Below are 17,986 nucleotides of genomic sequence, written 5' to 3'. Positions count from 1 at the left end.
TCACCCACTTGAAACCGACAACCATTCAGATTCTTTTATATGAATGGCTGCTCCACTGTCTTTCAGTTCTGAGTCTCTGAAAAATGTGTACTTGTTTGTTTTTTATTGTGCTTCTCTCTAATCCTGTGATTTTTGTCACATTTCTGTCATTGCTGTGACATTATAATTGAGTGGTATAAACAAATCATGATCTGTGCAAGTTGATGCTAAAACTTTTCTGAAATTTTGAAAAGACAAACGAGAGGAAGGCATTCAGTCCATCAGGCTCATGTCTTTAGCTAACAGCTATGCTGTCCGTGTCTCATCCAGATTCTTCTTAAAGGTTGTCAAGGTTTCTGTAAGTGCATGTCTCTCTATTTTGTTTCAGAGTCCTACAACTCCTCATTGCACAAAAGTGCTTCCAGGCTTCAGTTCTATGCGATCTACAGCGATCCATGACTAGGAAAGTAGCAGCTTAGTCAAGGTAGCAGTGGAACTCCGCAAGATGGCAGTTCTGTTGAATTCATGCTGATGACAAGACCAAGATAAAGGAAAAACTCTGTAGGTGCACAGATTGATCTTTCAGTCCGCTGATGTTTTATACCTATTACTCTGCTGAAACCTTGAAGGCTCCACAGCCAAAGCCTTTTGACTCTAAAGGCAGTGTTGCACTACGCAACTTCAAGCCAGAGAGCAGGTCACACTTAATGACTGTAGTATGGAGATCTCGATCCAGCAGTAGGCATCGGAGGAGATGATGGATAACATGGGGTGACACATTCAAGTAGCAACTTTTTGTTTTTTCCCTTCTCCACTCTTGTTGCATGTCAGAGATGAAATGTTGAAAAGACATCTGGGCAAGTTCCTGTGTTCCATACACCTCTTCTGTGTTTGCACGGTTCAGAAGATGAATTTTCTGTCTTGTCTTGAGGCTCTTTTCTATTCCTCTTTTTCTTTTCAGTATTAAACACTCGTCGTTTGTCAATTCTTGCACACATGGGAACCTGCAAAGAAAAAGCATGGCATCTCTGTAGATGACTGCAGTCAGGGCAGTTCAGTTTAGATTCCCACAGAGGAATGAGAAGTAAAGATGGAGTTTTGTTCCAGACTTTTAAATGGTGTTATGGAGTCTTTTTTTTTTTTTTACAGTTTTCTTGGAAAATCTAAAGTCATTTCGTCTGTCCATCTGTCTTCTCCGCTCTGGTGGTGATGTGTATTTAACCAGTTACTCATTGTCAGTTATTCTTTTTGAGTTTGATTGACAAAAAATGTAGTGTGGCCTGCACCTTTTTTATTTTTTAAGGAATTGCTTATCTTTTATGGAAATTTAAGAGCGTGCACACATTCCATTCACTGTGGAATGTCTTGGCTGTGGGCCTAAGGCCCACTTCACATTTGCCAGTGTTGAGACTGCGAGATGGCTGCATTTGAACGGCAGGCACAGTTTTCTGGTTCATTGACACTGAATTCTGATTTGTGACTTTATTTAGCTGACAGACAACAATATTGAATGTGTGTCAAGTAGAATGAAAGAATCCTGCACAATGAGACACTGATGACCATGCTGGACTAGTCCAATCCAAACATGCCTTGCCATCACTCATGGCTGATGAATCTCAGACTTGTTTGTTTTAAGTGGCTAAATTTTAAATCATTTCATGTGCAGTAAGTGAATGGTTCATGTTTAAATTATGAGCCCACATGGCAAAGGCTGCTGCGTTGGTGCTGTTGAATTCCTTCACAAAATACAGCCTAGTCTTGGATATTAATGTTTTTCTGTAACTTTCCAAGCACAGTGTGTGAGGAGCCAGCGCCTGTCCCTTCAGCGTCTGATATAATGCAGGAGCCAGCCATCCATTAGGTAGCCACGAGTGCAGTGGGACCAGCGCAATTTAGAGCTTCTAATAAACCAGAAAGATGTTTTAGATGAAACATGGCTGGAGTAAAATGGGCCTAGACACTGGCAGAACATTCCTAGTTAGTGACGCAGCAGCATTCTCTCTTCACTGCAGTTTACACTGAGTGACTGAAGAACTCGACTGAAAAGTGCAGATTCTGTTTCCTCTTGATCATTTCACAAGGTAAGGAAACAACTTCAATTTTCAAGTGAATATTAGCTTTAAAGGATAAGTTTGATATTTTTCAAGTCAACTTTACTTTTTCATTATATTCTTTTGTTGCATAACATTGTGCTATAAACTGAAGCTTTTCCTATACGTTTAAAAAAATTCCTTGTCTGTTCTTGCAGCTTAGAATGGAGCTAAAAGGTACTTGGGTCCATAAGTCAATAAAAAGCTTTAAAACTTATCAAATATTTCCATTTCTCAAGCCAAAAATATTGAGAATTGAGCTGTGTCTTGAGATTACATACATACTGCATCACAGCATATCCTTGATTTTTTAAGAAGTGAAACAGTGCTGTGACATTCAGGCCTTTTTATAAAGAGACTCACTGTGCCCTTCAGTCCACCGCTTTTCTTCCTCAGTGGTGTTTTTCAGAGCCACGGGCTTGGAGTCACCTCGGGAAGTCGTCACCCAGCACCCTAAGTGACACAAAGTGTTGAGGCCCAGATGTGAAGTGCTGTCGCTGTTCTGTAGACCAGGGGTAGGCAACGTCGGTCCTAGAGTGCCACAGTATGTGCAGGTTTTTGTTCCAACCCAGTTCCTTAACGAGAACTCAATTATTGCTGATGAAGCACATATTGCTTAAGTGACATTTTAATGCTTCATTTTAGAGGTCTCGCTTGTTAAGGTTCTCCAACCTTAATTGCTTATTTCAATCTTAAACTGCTGCCTTCAGTGTTTTAATTGCTCCTTATTAGCAATAAGATGTAAAACAGGGGTAGGCAATGTCGGTCCTGGTGAGCCGCAGTGGCTACAGGTTTTCATTCAACCCAATTGCTTAATTAGAAACCAATCACTGCCAATCTCAGACCTTATTTAATTTTATGGCTTGTTAGTCTGTGCAATGTAAGGCTCTTATATCGTAGATTTTTTTCCTTTCCAAGGATATCATCCAAATGATTTGAAGCCTAAAACAGATCATTTTCAGTCTGTCACATTTTTCTATTAAGTGTTTTATTAAATCAAACAGTGCATGATGAACACACACAGATGTAATTGGAAAAAAGCTAGCTGGAGAACTGCTGGCTGCTTTGTCTTTTACATCTTATTGCTAATAAGGAGCAATTAAAACACTGAATGCAGCAGTTTAAGATTGAAATAAGCAATTAAGGTTGGAGAACCTTAACAAGCGAGACCACTAAAATGAAGCATTAAAATGTCACTTAAGCAATATGTGCTTCATCAGCAATAATTGAGTTCTCGTTAAGGAACTGGGTTGGAACAAAAACCTGCACATACTGCGGCTCTCCAGGACGGACGTTGCCTACCCCTGCTGTAGACAACTCGGCAGTATAATAAATGAAAAAGTCACACTTGTCACGACTTATATACGTTCACTGTACAGAACCCCAATTTCATTATTTCACAAAAATGTCCTGCTGCTGCTAGATTTTCTTTGGATCTTAGTGATTTTAATAGCAAATGACATTCCATACAAGTAAGTCAATGCCACTGGATTTATAATGTACTTGTGTGCTTCAGTCGGAGTGAATATTTTATTATCTGGGATGGGGTGCAAGCTACTTTACACTGCGTGCCAGTGAGGGGCCTTAAGGACTTTGTGTGGCCACTTCCACCAGGTGGTGACTTGAGCTCCCAGCTGCTGTGTGCTTTTACCAGCTCATGCACACCATCTCACTCTACTTATGCAGAGTTCCCCCTGGCAACACATCAGTCTCAAAGACGGCAGTAGGCAGAAGATGCACCCAGCGTATCCGTGAATGCCACCTCTCTTAAGCAATGCTGCTGGAGCTCCTGGGATGGTGGCTTCTACAGGTGGCACAAAGCTGTCATTTCTACCTCCCAGCACCAGGACCTAGTCAATTTTATTTCTTTTTGTGGATGGATTGGCTGTTGTGAAAGTCTGAGTTCACTCCCTCTTCAGGTGTTATTCCAAGTTCTTTTATTAGCAAACCTTCAGCACAAGCAAATCTGCAGGCATTAAAGTCAGTAACTGGTTTGTGGCACTTTAATCCTTTCTATCACAAATGCTGTCGTTTTCGTTTTTTTTTTTTGTGTGCACACAACATGCACCAGGCTTGGCTCTTTCAACAACCCAAGACAATTACTACAAATACAGTGCAGTGGAATCAGTTCACTTCTCATTTATTTGTACAATAGAACTTTTACTACCATCTCACTCTGCACGAGTCTTGCTCTGTAGCCATGTAAAAGAACAGGTTCAGGAGAAAAATGCTCTTAAGACGTGAGTACATATCTATGTTATTTCAAGCCATGGCAGAACAAACAACTTGTAAAAATCTAGAATTGCAATGATGAAAGTAGGATCATAAGCAGAACAAGGCTTGGAGATGGGGGTTGTCGTAACTCCACCTACTACAGCATCTGGGAGTAGACAAGCAAAAAAGAAAATTCAGTCTTAAAAATCCATGATTAAATATTTCTTGTTCCCTTTTATTATTACAAGAATACCTCCTAATATGGTGGGCCTATTTCCTAAAACTGAACCCTTTTGCTACTTCAGAGTGGGTGTATTTGGTAGGCAAGTTTTCTTTTTTTTCCATTCACCTATGGACCCGTTTACCCTTTGGCACCATTGGAAGTTGCAAAAACTTGGCATTCTAGAACACAACTTTAGGTGGAACATTAATATATGCTATGATAGTGAAGAAATTACTGTGGAAGAACACTGAATGAACCCTTTAATGGACAAATTAATCCTTTGTAAGCAGCGACAGGGTGATCAGATCAAAGGTGGTTTACCCCCCAGTCTGACTAGCCCCCTTTGTTAATAACATTGATACCTCCTTGCTGGACTGGGTTGTTAATTTAATGATGTTACTAAAGCAAGTGTAAATATATTAGTGTTTCAAAAAACATAAGCAAATAAATTATTAAGGAGATGGATCTGAAACAGTTGGCATGGTGGCCAACTGTTAAACTGCTGCCAAACACCTTCCTTTAATACCAGATTATGTCACTACCTGTAGAATGTGTGTCCTCCCCATTTCTCGGACTGATGTCACAGAGTGAGGAACTACACCTTGTGATTGACTGGCACCGGCCTTCTACCCAGTGTTTCTGGGACAAACCTGCCTCTCTGCCCCCCACTTACAGAGTAAGTGGTTTTACAATTTAAAATAGGACAACCTGCACCTGATGTCCATCACTGGCGGAGCAGTGTAGTTTTAAACTGAAGGGTCATAGCAAGCCATCTATTATATCACCACACAAGACTAGCAAACTTCTAAAAGGTGGCTTTAATAATAAGAAATGGGTTTCTGTCTACACAATTTTGTGTTTTGCACGGTTTGAACTTAAAACAGGAAGAGAGCTTTCAGTCTGTGTAACTTGAAACCTCATAACTGAACTAATGGAGACAGGGACTCTCGTATCTAATCCAGATACAATCTCCTTGAATGGGTGTTTCTGGTCAGCTGCTACAGGGGATACCCACTCCACCCAATCATCATTTAGGGCAGGGGGTCCTCAATCACAGTCCATTGGAGTTTTCGATCCAACCCAACTGCTTAATAAGAAGCACTTATTGCTCAAGTAACACTTCTGCTTCACTTTAGTTGTCTCGCTCATTAAGATTTTGAACCCTTATTGCTTATTTTAGTAGCCTTGGTTTTTAATTGCTCACAATTAGCAATAACATGCAAATGACAAGAGACCAGCATTTCTCCATTTAGCTTGTTACCATTTACACCTGTGTGTATTTATCATGCGCTATTGGGTTTAATAAAATACTTGGATGGAAAGTGAAGAGAAAAATTTGAAAAAGAGAATAATTCCTCCATTTTAGCCTTCAAATCATTTGGATGATATCTTTAAAAAGGGGAAGGAAATCTATGATGTGAGCTGACAGCACAATTAAAGCACTAACAAAAACCTGCAGCCACTGCGGCCCTCCAGGACTGATTGAGGACACCCGATTTAGGTTAACATCTCAAAGCTAATTTCAGATCAGGCAAGTTATCAGAGACATTTACACACATCAACAAGGGAAATTAACACCAAAAAAAAGCTTAGAATAAAAAGGCGTCTTTTTCTGTATTTGGTATAGGGACAAGCTTCAGTACCCTCTCTAACAAAATCTTTTGCGCAAATTGCAGTTTAAACACAAAGGATTGGCAGCACCATTTGGGAAGTAGTACCCCTCCCTGGTCACTAATGACACTCAAATGGCCATCTTTGAATGAGGCAATTTACTTTTTATTGGGGTCTGAATCCTGGGTACAAAGTAGACAAGGACAACAACAAAGTGCATATAAACTCCCCAGCACAGCAAGTGACCACAGATTAAGTTTTGTGCCAGTTGTATCATGTTTAAAGTTGCTACATGGCTTTCTTTAAGGGGATCATGATAAACTGCAGGAAGCGTCTCCAAGCAATACACAGACGAAAGGCTCACCTTTGACTCCTGAAGGTGCTGAAGCATTGCCTTTAGCTCCAGTGCCCACGTCTTTTTTTTGTGCCAATTTTAGTAGACAAGTTGTTCTTTCCTCTGGTAGAAGGACAGCTGTCCTACCTAAGGAGCCTGGGTTATTATATTTCACTTAATAAGTTATGCATTTTCAACATCGCCAAGACTGAACCAGGTTGGTACTTGCCTGCTTTTTTCCCCTGCAAAGTTGCTCAACTGCCTAAAACTGCACACCCCACTGAAGAGCAGCATCCCAGGCACCACCACACTGAACACCAGGGATAACGATAAAGAACGGGAGATCTGCCATGCTGGGTCTGCCCAGCCCTGTTACTAGATCAAGGTCAGCCTTTAACCTTTGCCCCTTTTTTGTATTAACAGGACATGCTTCCCCAATTTCCTCTAAGAGACTGCTTAACATCTATCTAGCCTTGACAACTGTGTGCACGTACACTGGTCTCTTATTTGTTGTGACAGTCAATGATGCACATATTCACTTTACAATTGCCTACCCAATAATAATAAGAAAAAAAAACCAAAAAACATTTGAATAGCGAACCCAAAATAATGCTTACAGGCATGACAATTGAGTACTTCATTTTGCTTCAATTTCTTCTGAAGTTATGCTGCTTAGTTCAGTGGTTAGCACTACTGCCGCGGAGATGTAGGAGACGGAATTCAAATTTCAGCTTGCACACTGTCTGGTGCAACTGGCATGATTTCTCTGTCTATGCTGTAGCTAGTCCAATTTCCCTCTTTAGAACACAACTCCTAAAAACAGGATACCCTACATTGCCAATGTCATCTCCTTCAGGCTTGGGTGCTACAAAGATTTCCTTTGACCATTACAACTCGACACAGAAGCAATACCAGATGTAACATTAAATGGTTGTGTGTAAAACCTGATACAACACTTCAAGTAAAGGCAATAAAGCCACTTTGGTTTTTAAATTACACAGTTCTTGCTTGTGTAGAATCTGCACCATCAACAATATGCAAAACTCCTTCAACAGAGTATTACTTTTAAATGTAGTGATGGCGTGTAATGTTACACTACATTATATAATATCAAATATCCATACCTCCAATCGTCATGTGCTCTTTCCTACCCTCTCACAAATACAAATCAAGACAGTCTATGAAGTTTTAGCAGATACTTGACAATGGTTTCAGACTCCCTCTACTGGCTGTTAATAGCCATGAAAAGTGTTACATGAAATCATAAAATTACTCAAGACTTCTTTGCACTGTTTACAAAAAAGTAATTTTAGAAAATTTGTTGCTGTTGGCAAGGATAGTAATGTGTCAAGGTTTAAAACAAACTTTACTTAAAAAAAACCTATATAATACAGCAACTTACCAATTAATAAAAGTTGTTAGCTGCAGACATGTTTGTTTCCCAGGCAAAACAAAAAATTAGTTTTTCTTGGACATAACATTTTCAAACTTACTTAATCCAATTGTGGGGTACTGTGTTCAGAGTCTGGCCAAATTGCATTATATAATTTTAATCAACAAGCAACACCTGCTACTGAGTTTGTGGCAGAACGACAGGATTTTATCATCAAGAACCAACCACTATAAGGCCACAAAAACCATACTTCAAGGTTTCACTCCACATATTAGAAACATCACAGCTGGACTATGAATTTGCATCTGTATCAAGTCTAGCCCTGTATCTATTTTATACTGATTTACTAAAACTCATTCTGTAAATGCCAATTCTCCAAAATTTGAACAGTAGCAACATTCTGTCCCAAGATGTTTTGTTGGGAGTATCAGAGAGCTGGGTGAAGCACCACACACTCTGATAGAAAGTAATTTTCACGCATGTTCTAAAAAGCATATATTTTGAAATCTCAGGTTTGGTCTGATCTGTTGAAACAGCCTTAATTTCCACAGAAACTTACAACTAGGGAATCCATGCCCGGGCTCCCGGCAGGATTCCCAGCCATTTTTCATTCCCGGAAATGAAACTGCTGTAATTCCCGGGAAAATGGGAACAGCCAAGCTCGCATATATAGTGTGTGGGAAAGAAAAAAAGAAAAAAAAAAAAAATCAAGAAATAAGTTATAGTTGAAAATAAACGAGATGCCATTGCTGCAGCTTGCACTTCATCAGACAACAGCTTTGAACAGTCTGTTGCATCCGCATTATCTGTGCCAAGAAACTTGCCATCACAGAATGACAATAAACTGGACGCATCAGATGTGTGGAAAGAAAAAAAAAATCAAGAAATAAGTTATAGTTGAAAATAAATGAGATGCCATTGCTGCAGCTTGCACTTCATCAGACAACAGTTTTGAAACTTGCCATCACAGAATGACAATAAACTGGATGCATCAGTAAAAGCTGAAATGACGGCGTTTCAGCACAACGGCAAGCGCGGGCGTTGTTTAGAACAAGTAGCAGTATCTGATGATTGTGGCGCCTGCTTCAGTGGAGGCAGAGTGTGCTTTCTCAGCGTCTGGCGTACTTCTGCACAAAGGTGCGCTCTTGCACGGACAACCGCACGCTGGACACGTCAATTCATTTATATATCGCCTTTCTCCGTACTCAGAGCGCTATCCACACAGGGAGGAACCAGGAAGCAAACCTACAATCTTCCAGTCTCCTTACTGCAAAGCAGCACTATCACTGCACCACCTGTGAGAACGTTGTATCTTTAGTTGTGGTAATAAAAGCATAGAAAGCACATGTACTTCTATGACAGCATGAACTGCTTGTAGATAAGGTTAGTCTTTTATTTGTGTCAACATATTGCAGTAGTTATTAAAAATAAGTGTTGTTCTAAAACCGTTCACATGTGAGATGCCCGGGAATGAAATACGGGATCCCGAATTCCCAGTAATGGATTCCCTACTTACAACCAAAATATTCATGTAACCACTACAGCCAATTTCAAATCTGAATTGGGCCAACCAATTCATGAGAGAAAAAAAAAAAAAAAAAAAAAAAAAAAAAAGTCATCAAGAGTTTAATTGAATTTGGCTCTCGGTCCTCTTTACAATCTTTGAATGTAACCATCATAACCATCGACACCGTGCATCAGATTTAATATGGCCAAGCAAAAGGAAAAAATAACAATCAAATGAAATAACCACAAGTGACTGACCACTCATACTTGTTTAAGATGCACAATGGGCATTCTTAAACTTTACATTGTAACATTGCCCCCCACCTAACCCCACTCTATTTGAGCTTTAGATATTCAGCCATCATTCCATTTAAAAACATTAAAAATATCACAGTGAAACTTCCCAAATTTTGGAATTTTCTTATTACTCTTTTCCTTCAAGTTGCTCTACTTTACAGTACTATTGCAAAAAAATCTAACAATTTTACATTAGCAAAAGTAAATCCATTTAGATATATGTGAAGATAATTGTGTAGCATTACAAGTTAGAGAAATAAGCTCAAATCTGCATCTTAAGGAATGTTCCTAATAGAGGAGAGCAGCACATGTTGTACTAAATTGAAGTGCACATACTGGGAAATAACTAAGTCAGTCTTCCCCCTGGGACAAAATTTGCCATTTTAAAGTTTTTGAAGGGGTGAGGAGAGAAAAAAACCCCATATGCAACAAAGAGTGCCACTGAAAGTAGGAATGATGTGCCTCATCACAATAGTAATATTACAAATGATCAATATTAAAAGACAACTTATTTCCACAGTCTGAATGGGGCAAATGAGCAGAGCACACATTCACTGGGAATGAAAACTGGGAAGTGTTTCAAAGTTTGAAGGGGGGGAAAAAAATTCCAAGTGTCCAAATTTAAGTTCATTGTAGATTTAAAAAAAAAAAAAAAAAAAAAAAAAAAAAAAAAAAAAAGAGAGGGACTGGATCTTTGTTTCTACTACTTCTGCCTGTTCCTTGATTTTACTGCTCCATTTATGACAACATCCTTCTCATTCTCCAGAGGATTCTGTGCTTTTTTCATCTTTGACGGAAAGCTCCTTTAATTCTTCTGCTACTTGTGCTGCTTTGTTAGCTGCTAAAATAATGTGTAGAGATATTGATGAAATTACTACAAGGTTAAAAAAATTGAAACAATCAACTTTTAATTAAAAAAAAAAAACCATTTTCACAGCTGAAAACAAATGTGTACACAATTTCCATATACACATTGCGTGAATAAGATTCCATGTGAAAACCACCAATTGTCCCAGTAATCAGAATTTACTCATCAGAAAGTAAATCAACTCAGCAGTTACTGGATTTGATATAGCAGACATAAAAAGCACCAGGCTGGAAGTCAGCCAAGCACAGAGTGAGTCTGCACTGAATATATAGTACATACAAAGCAATACATTAAAACAAAAACGGCTCACCTTCCTGAGTTCTCTTCACTTCTTCTCTGCATTCATCAACTTTTGCTTTAAACTTCTGTGCATCTAAACAAAAGTACAAATTACAAATGTGAAAGTGAGAGATGAAACCGACAGCAGACAAAACATGAACAGGATTTAAATTTATAAACTTACTCTCTGCATTGAGAAACCTAATTGCCAAAAGCTCTGGTTTGGGATGTTCATCTGCAAAGTCTGCATGCGTGTTCCAAACCCAGGCTCTGTCACTGCCTGCATTTGGCTTTAACTCCATCAAAGGAGCAACTGTGAAAAAACAAACATTTTTCCTTAATTAATAACACCCTATAAACCACTTGCTATTGGAATCGATGTATTTTGGGCCACTTTAATTTAGAAACCTGAGAATTCTGCATGAGCCCACATCACTGGCTCGGACTAGATTGCCAACCTCTACACAGTTATGTTCAATGGCTTCAAGAAAATATTCCCATTTTTAATTTACTATTTCACTTTTCAGAGACAGATGCAGTAGTTTAAAACAGAAGACACTATTTAGAAGGCCTGTGTGCAAAAGGTTTACAGATCCTCTTAAATTTGCATCTATAAATTAATAAAACAAGTCATATGGTCTAAAATGGCCTGACTGAACACACTAAAACAATGTCGATAGTAAGGGCACTCTGGTCAGGTTTTTTTAAGACCCACACTGATCACGGATGTCAAGTCAAATCGGCTAACTCCCTGTTAGTGTGATGTGTGTATATTTTAAAAACACATGCACACAAAGTTCCTGCAAAGTTAGCTGTGTAGAAGCCTCATGTTCTATATTAAAATGTTACCTTAATTTGTATAGCACCTTTCCCCATTCTCAGTATTTCACAAATATTCAGAAGAAAAAAAAAAAAAGTTGATCATCAAATACATCATGAAATACAGGGAAAAGGTTCTGAAATTAGAATAAGAAAAAAAGCAGTTGTACAGTCAGTGGACTTTTAAAAAGACATACATTGGAGGACTATAAACAACAATGGCAGTCAATGGACGTTCTTTAGGTGTTCAGTTGAGATCTGTTAGCTACAGATGGAATGCCACCCTTACCAGAGCTATGAGCCACTGCCAAACAAGCATCACCAGATAGAGTTTATTTAGAGGCACGTCGTCTCTGAAAAACTCTCGTCAAGATTTTTTTTTTTTTTTTTAAATATATAGTAGAGATGTGTTAAAACGATCAAAAAATTGTCCATAACAGAGCATTAAAATATTAAAAAAAGCTTGTCAATTACAAGCCACAATTCAAATAAAAATAAGGTTTAGTAAGATACTAGATTGACATGTTAAAGAAGTTTACAAATAAAACAGCAATTTGTCTAGTAAGCTAACAAGCCAATTGGATTACAAAGCAACATGGGTGAAATCCTGGGTTCTTTTCCCAATTCAAAATATAAGCTAACATACTATGCACAAAACAGCTACCTATCCACACCCGGGCAAGAAATGATGTATTTAAAAAGAACAAAAGTGAAAAAGGTCTAAATTCACTGAAGCAGCTTCTCTGTTCATTTCAACTGAACACGCATCTCTACCAGTGGAACCTCTTTACATCCACTTGGGAGTTCAGCAGAACAACAAATACATCTGCTGCTTCCTCTCCATACACAGGTATCCTCATTCTTTTTTCTCACTTTATTATTCCATTTCCTTTAACGTAAAGAGACACATTTTGGTCTTCGTTCTCCAAATGTCTAACTGGTCCCACTCTATATAGCAAACATTCCTGTAACTAAATAACTGCACTCTCTCAAGTATAATAATGCAATACTTTGTATAGAAGGTACACCTTCATTTCTGTAATTCTTAGAAAAGCAGATTCAGAGGAGAAAAAAAGATTTACTGAGCAAGTTGTCTGGAATGGAGGGGAGACAAAACACCGATTACACCAAAGTGTACACTTGATCAATAGGCATCAAAAACATAACTACAACAGTGTGCTTAACACACTAATTGTTGGAGTAGTGGAGGTGTTACTCTGCACACCACAACCATCTAACTCAGTCAAATCAACAGTACAGAAATTTGTCAGCAGGTTAGAAAATGACTGACTGAATGTATTACACCATTTCTGCACTGATGAATCTGATTGGAGTTAGAGGTTTGTGGTGTGCAGAGCAATAACTCTACATTGTTAACAAATATGGGATTCTGTAAGCCAAGAACACAGACCGTATGATGCACCAAGTAGGATGCAATGTTCTTTTTACTCAACAGAACTTGTACAAAAAAAGGTAACACTGACCAAATGATACCTACTATAGTGGTTTGCACAGATTTTAAGGGTTTTGTCTCTTCTCATCAATAAGCGAATTGTTCCCTTTTCCTTGTGTTTTAGTAACTTGACATCTCCTGTACCCCTCTCCTTCCATTCTGGAGGATCATTTTCTGATGCAAACCTGTAGAGCTTTGCACGCCTGTGTTAAAAAAAAAAAAAAAAAAAAAAAAAAAAAAAGTAAAAAATTACACTGGAAAATCTTTTGAAATGGAGATGGGGACTACAAGACTGACTGCAAATAGTGTCGGAGGCCATAACCAAAATTTAGTATCTTAATAAAAACGTCTTGCCACACAGACAATAAATCCAAGTTTCACTATTGGCTTTCTGAAAAGATCTTTGGGACAAAGTAAGAGAGAAAGGCAAAAAACTTAAGACATTTAAAAAAGGAAGACCTGTAACTCAAATCAGTTTCCTGTAAATAAATTTAGTGGCCAACTTTTAAAATGCAATAAATGCCTTGTCTTTTATAGGCTTCCCCCCCTTAAAATTTTTATTTCAGGAGATCACAAATTCACTATACTAGACAAAATCTTAATTCAAAAATGACAGTAATGGATATAAAGTTTGGATAAACTTTCCTGGATAACAATTGAACTTTGAAATGTACTGTATATTAACAATTTAACTCGACAATTGTCTTAGATGTCAACATTTTGTAAGAAAGAACTTTTGCTTTGTTATTTACTGTATCTGTATATTCAGAAGGGCCTGCCAAGTGTGCAGGAATTAACAATTTGCTCAGAACTAGTCACAGCAAGCCTTACATTTTAAATAGTTCTTCTTCATCTTCCTCTAACGTTTTAACCTCCTGTTCTGGAAGAGACACTATTGGCTCAAAGTGTGGATCATGATTGGAATCCTCTGCATTTTCTGTTGAGGTTTCATGGTCATCTTGAGTTTCCTAAAACATAAATGTGTCAAGCACAAACATGACTCACCCAAACAACTGCTTTAGATTTTAAAACTATACGATTAAAACCCTGAAATCACATTTTTTCATTTCACTATGGTCACAACAGACAAAATGTGACAACATAAACTGAACCAGTCATGACTAACATGAAGACATTTTAGGACAGTATAGACTTAATAAAAATTAATCAGATAAAGAATTAAAAATACGCACATCACAACAATGGATTAAAATTGTGAAATCCTCAAATACAACCTAGCTACAGCAATGTAAAGCTGACAAATTTAATAAGTGCTGTTTAAGTCATTGTTCGTAAATGCTGGGCAATAATACGATACATTTACAAAGAAGGCCAATGAGTGTATGACTGGAAAACATTGCTAGAGTACTAGCTGTAAAACTTCACATGTATATCCATCCATGTGGTAACTTACAATGGAAGAAGTGAAAGATAACTTCTCAGTTAGTGGCTGTGTTGTACTCAGAGCAGTGCAATACCCACATGTTAAAACATACTTGATAACAATTAGCCTCCCTGGTGAGGCGTTCCGGGCACGTCCAACCAGGAGGTGGCCCCGGGGAAGACCCAGGACACGCTGGAGGGACTATGTCTCCCGGCTGGCCTAGGAACGCCTTGGGATTCTCCCGGAAGAGCTAGAAGTGGTGGCCGGGGAGAGGGAAGTCTGGGTATCTCTGCTCAAGCTGCTGCCCCCGTGACCTGACCTCGGATAAGCGGAAGAGGATGGATGGACAGAGTCAAGTAAATGTTTAGCAGCAGCAGCATGTCTCAGTAAGCCGAATTAGATGTAGATGTGGCTATTCTGAAGTTAAATGTTTGGTTGCAAACAAACTTTTTTTGCCAACAATTAATATAAGAACATCTCAAATGTGCAATGACTCCGTTTACTTATTGCTTGAATAGGATAGCAAATAGTGTGTCCCCTTTTTCACAAAACTAGGAAAATACACATTAACAGAATGATGTGATTACTAATGGCAACTCCAAAAAATTCAACAATATGAAAATGGAGTACTAAAATTACCTGATAAATGCAAGCTAGGATGGGAAATTCATGCTAAAACAAAATGGGGATGACTAAAAAAACAATTTTCAAAAATTGACTTTTTGCTTAGAGTAGCTGAAAGACTGTAAAGCTTCAACTACTACTAGTAGAGTTGTGATGCAGGTCAAGTGCATTGAACCATGTGAAGTGGCGAGAGAGACAGACAGGGAATGGTTAGGGGGCAAGAATGACTAGGCCATGGAGGACAATTTAACCTGGACATCAGGATAAATCCTGCTTTTTACGAAGGATGCCCAGGGATGTTTTATAGAGAATAAGGACCTTGGTTTTACATTTCATCTGAAGAACGGTGTCACAGCACTGGTGCATTGGGATTCACATTCAGACCACTGAGTAAGTGCCCCCTGCTGGCCTTAACAACATGTCTTCCAGCGCCAACCCAGGCTTTACCTGTTGGGGCTTCCATCAAAGTACTGGCCAGGCCCAAAACATGCTTAGCTTCAGGTGGAGAACATCTGAATTGCATGTGGTATGATTGCTGTAAAAGGGCAATGCCTTTTTAAGGACTATTTAAAAAAAAAAAAAAAAAATTTCAAAAATAAAGAATAGCTCCAGAGGGTGGGGTGGGTCAATGTCACCAGAAGATGGTTGACCTGGATATATGCTACTGTACTGTTACTCAACTTTCAACTTGAACTTTCAATTTGAAGGGTGAGCAAGTTAACATTCACTCGATGTTCCTGGACTGCACATCATCTTGATAGTTGCCCATCGACTTGGTGACGATATAATATGTGATCACTCAATTAAGTAAATGATTAGGTGAATGCTGCAAACAAAGAAATGTTTGAATGCAACACAAAACTGCTCGAAGGAATTAAAAGTTCTCAGTTTACAATAAATCCATCTATGCCTCAAAGGAAAAAGTCGATGTTTAAAACAGAATTGTAAGTGCAAAAAAAGGGGCCTTAGAAAACGAAGCTGACTGCAATGGGAACAATCTAGTCATTATAATCGATGAGCTCATTTGGTATGCGCATTCCCGCCGCTACTATCCCAAAACGCCTACCAGTGTGATCGCTTTGAAGACCCATATAGATTTTAAATAACGGTTATTTGGCACACGCACGATGACCCGCTAGACTAGATGTACCAGACTCAGCCGTTTGCTTGGGCAGTACGAAATCTTACTGATGGAGAAAGAGGGAGGGAGGGAGAGAAGCAGAAGCGATGTAACCAGGGTGAGTTAGTAGCATACGTTGGGAAAAACGCAGCCGTCCTCGCGCGGTGTCTGCGCCCTTCCCATACGGGAGCAGTTCGGCCTCGCAGCGCGTTTGCACTTGGCCTAAAGCGGCGTGTCGAGGCCTTCATCTTCGACTCCCCTAACGCCCAAGCTCCTGTTCCCCGCTGCACGACTTCACTCCACGGCATGCTATTCAGACACTCTTACCATTATAAAAGCCGCGCAGTAACTCTACGGAAGCAACCTCATTAGCCCCATCTCTTAAAGACCCCACCAATCGCTCATTTCATCGCATTTTTTTTTTATTTTTTAACATGCGCGACTTTATTTCGGTCCAGCCCTCCCGCCCTTTACTGCTCCATCCCATCATCCTTCCCCGCGTTGCCTTTTCGTTTCTATCTACCGAGGAACGTTTCAGAGCCATCCAATTTTTTCCCTTCTTGTTTAGCTGCCTCCTCTAGGGTAATCCGCCGTGGCTGCTCACCTTCGCCTCGGCCATGGTTGTCGGGATGGCGGCGGATTGGTTCGAGTGTGCTGCTTCTCGCGCGCCTCTCCTCCCTGCTCGCCTCCGTCGCGGAGCCGGCCAAGTGATCGCTGCAGGCGACGGTCTCAAGCACTACTTTAGGAAGCCAAAACATACGGACGTGACGTCAGCTGTGACGTAGTCAGGAGCGGAAAAGCAAAGTTAGACCTCGAATTTAATGATGGAATATACGACGAAACGTGCACTTGTCAATGTGCAATTTACCCAAAAACAAGCAATTAAACGTACTAACGTATATATTTTAAAACTGTATTAAATCAAAAACATCTAAACAGTGAATAGAAGTGTGGCAGGATGTTTTATAAGTTATTTCATTAACGTCATTAGCGGTTAGATAGCTAATAGCCTTAACTTCTAATTGCCTAATATGGCGATTACTTATTCGTATACTTTACTACAATTGTCTTATTTTTCATATCGATTGTTTCTAACCTCGTTAGGAATACAAAAACGCGGCCATATCTTACACGAGTAACATTTTTGTACAAAGTTATAACGAAGATAGATTTTTCATATTTGTATGTTCTATTTGTCTTAAAATACCACAAGATACCTAAAAAATACGCACGTCCGATACCAAATGGGTTTTAAAGAGACGAGGAAAACTAAGATGTAGCATGGTTACAATTTACGTAGTATTTTAACATGTATTATCTTACATAGGAAGTTTAAACCGGGCAGCCTCGGAGTTCACATCTAATTTCCTTCTCTTATGGTAGCATTAGTTGTTTTTGAAAAGGCGATCGCTTTAGCCAAGCAGCACACTCCACGCCTTACTTACGTTAGCTTCTGCATGTTGTTTTGTCGTCCTCCCCCCCCCCCATGTTGCCGCATAAGTTCGTATAACTTGTTTTCCTCAGCTTGTAACATTAAACACTAGAAGTCTCATTTCGCGCTCTTGTAACACCCTGGTGGTTTAATACATTACGTAGCGAAAAGAACTGCAAACCCACGAGACATAAGACTTAATTACTCTCACCTTTACTTTTGCTTTTGCCTCTCCTTCTACCTCGGCCATGTCTGTTAAGCTCGTAGCTGTTCAGTCCCACTGCCGTTTCCCGCGCATCAATATACGCTCAGGCGCGCTTACCCTGAATTACGTCATCTCTACGCGTCACCACAAAATGC

At 39.3% G+C, this 17,986-nt stretch overlaps 1 protein-coding gene and 1 non-coding gene across 5 annotated transcripts; both read right to left on the bottom strand.

The window, feature by feature from the left end:
• Positions 1 to 9,755: 9,755 nt before the first annotated feature.
• On the bottom strand, positions 9,756 to 17,969 carry ranbp1 (RAN binding protein 1). 4 transcript variants are annotated; one of them, XM_028824051.2, is made up of 6 exons: positions 17,838 to 17,969; positions 13,898 to 14,034; positions 13,112 to 13,269; positions 10,979 to 11,107; positions 10,826 to 10,888; positions 9,756 to 10,485 (listed from the first exon to the last, which is right to left on the bottom strand). In XM_028824051.2, the coding sequence occupies exons 1-6, from the start codon at positions 17,874 to 17,876 to the stop codon at positions 10,403 to 10,405; spliced, it is 609 nt and encodes a 202-aa protein (XP_028679884.1). In that variant the 5' UTR covers positions 17,877 to 17,969; the 3' UTR covers positions 9,756 to 10,402. The 4 variants fall into 4 exon arrangements, with proteins under 4 accessions (XP_028679884.1, XP_028679881.1, XP_051777245.1 ...); XM_028824048.2 differs by having other exon boundaries at positions 9,756 to 10,488; positions 17,838 to 17,968; XM_051921285.1 differs by having other exon boundaries at positions 9,756 to 10,488; positions 17,844 to 17,957.
• LOC114669300 (small nucleolar RNA SNORA77) lies at positions 10,651 to 10,774 on the bottom strand. The gene has a single exon (XR_003719018.1). It is a non-coding gene; the product is annotated as a small nucleolar RNA SNORA77 (small nucleolar RNA).
• Positions 17,970 to 17,986: the final 17 nt, after the last annotated feature.

The sequence above is a fragment of the Erpetoichthys calabaricus genome, chromosome 18 (assembly GCF_900747795.2).
Source record: "Erpetoichthys calabaricus chromosome 18, fErpCal1.3, whole genome shotgun sequence".
In the NCBI taxonomy this organism is placed as follows: Eukaryota; Metazoa; Chordata; class Cladistia; order Polypteriformes; family Polypteridae; genus Erpetoichthys; species Erpetoichthys calabaricus.
The sequence above is the reverse complement of the archived record's forward strand: the minus strand, read 5'-3'. Positions and strand labels throughout refer to the sequence as shown.

Bases quoted from the DNA above. Each gene is read 5' to 3' on its own strand.
- ranbp1 (XM_028824048.2), bottom strand. From the start codon at position 17,876: ATGGCCGAGGTAGAAGGAGAGGCAAAAGCAAAAGTAAAG. The intron at 14,035-17,837 runs GTGAGAGTAATT...TTTATGTTTTAG, and splicing joins AGGCAAAAGCAAAAGTAAAG to GAAACTCAAGATGACCATGA. The intron at 10,489-10,825 runs GTGAGCCGTTTT...ACATTATTTTAG, and splicing joins AGTGAAGAGAACTCAGGAAG to CAGCTAACAAAGCAGCACAA.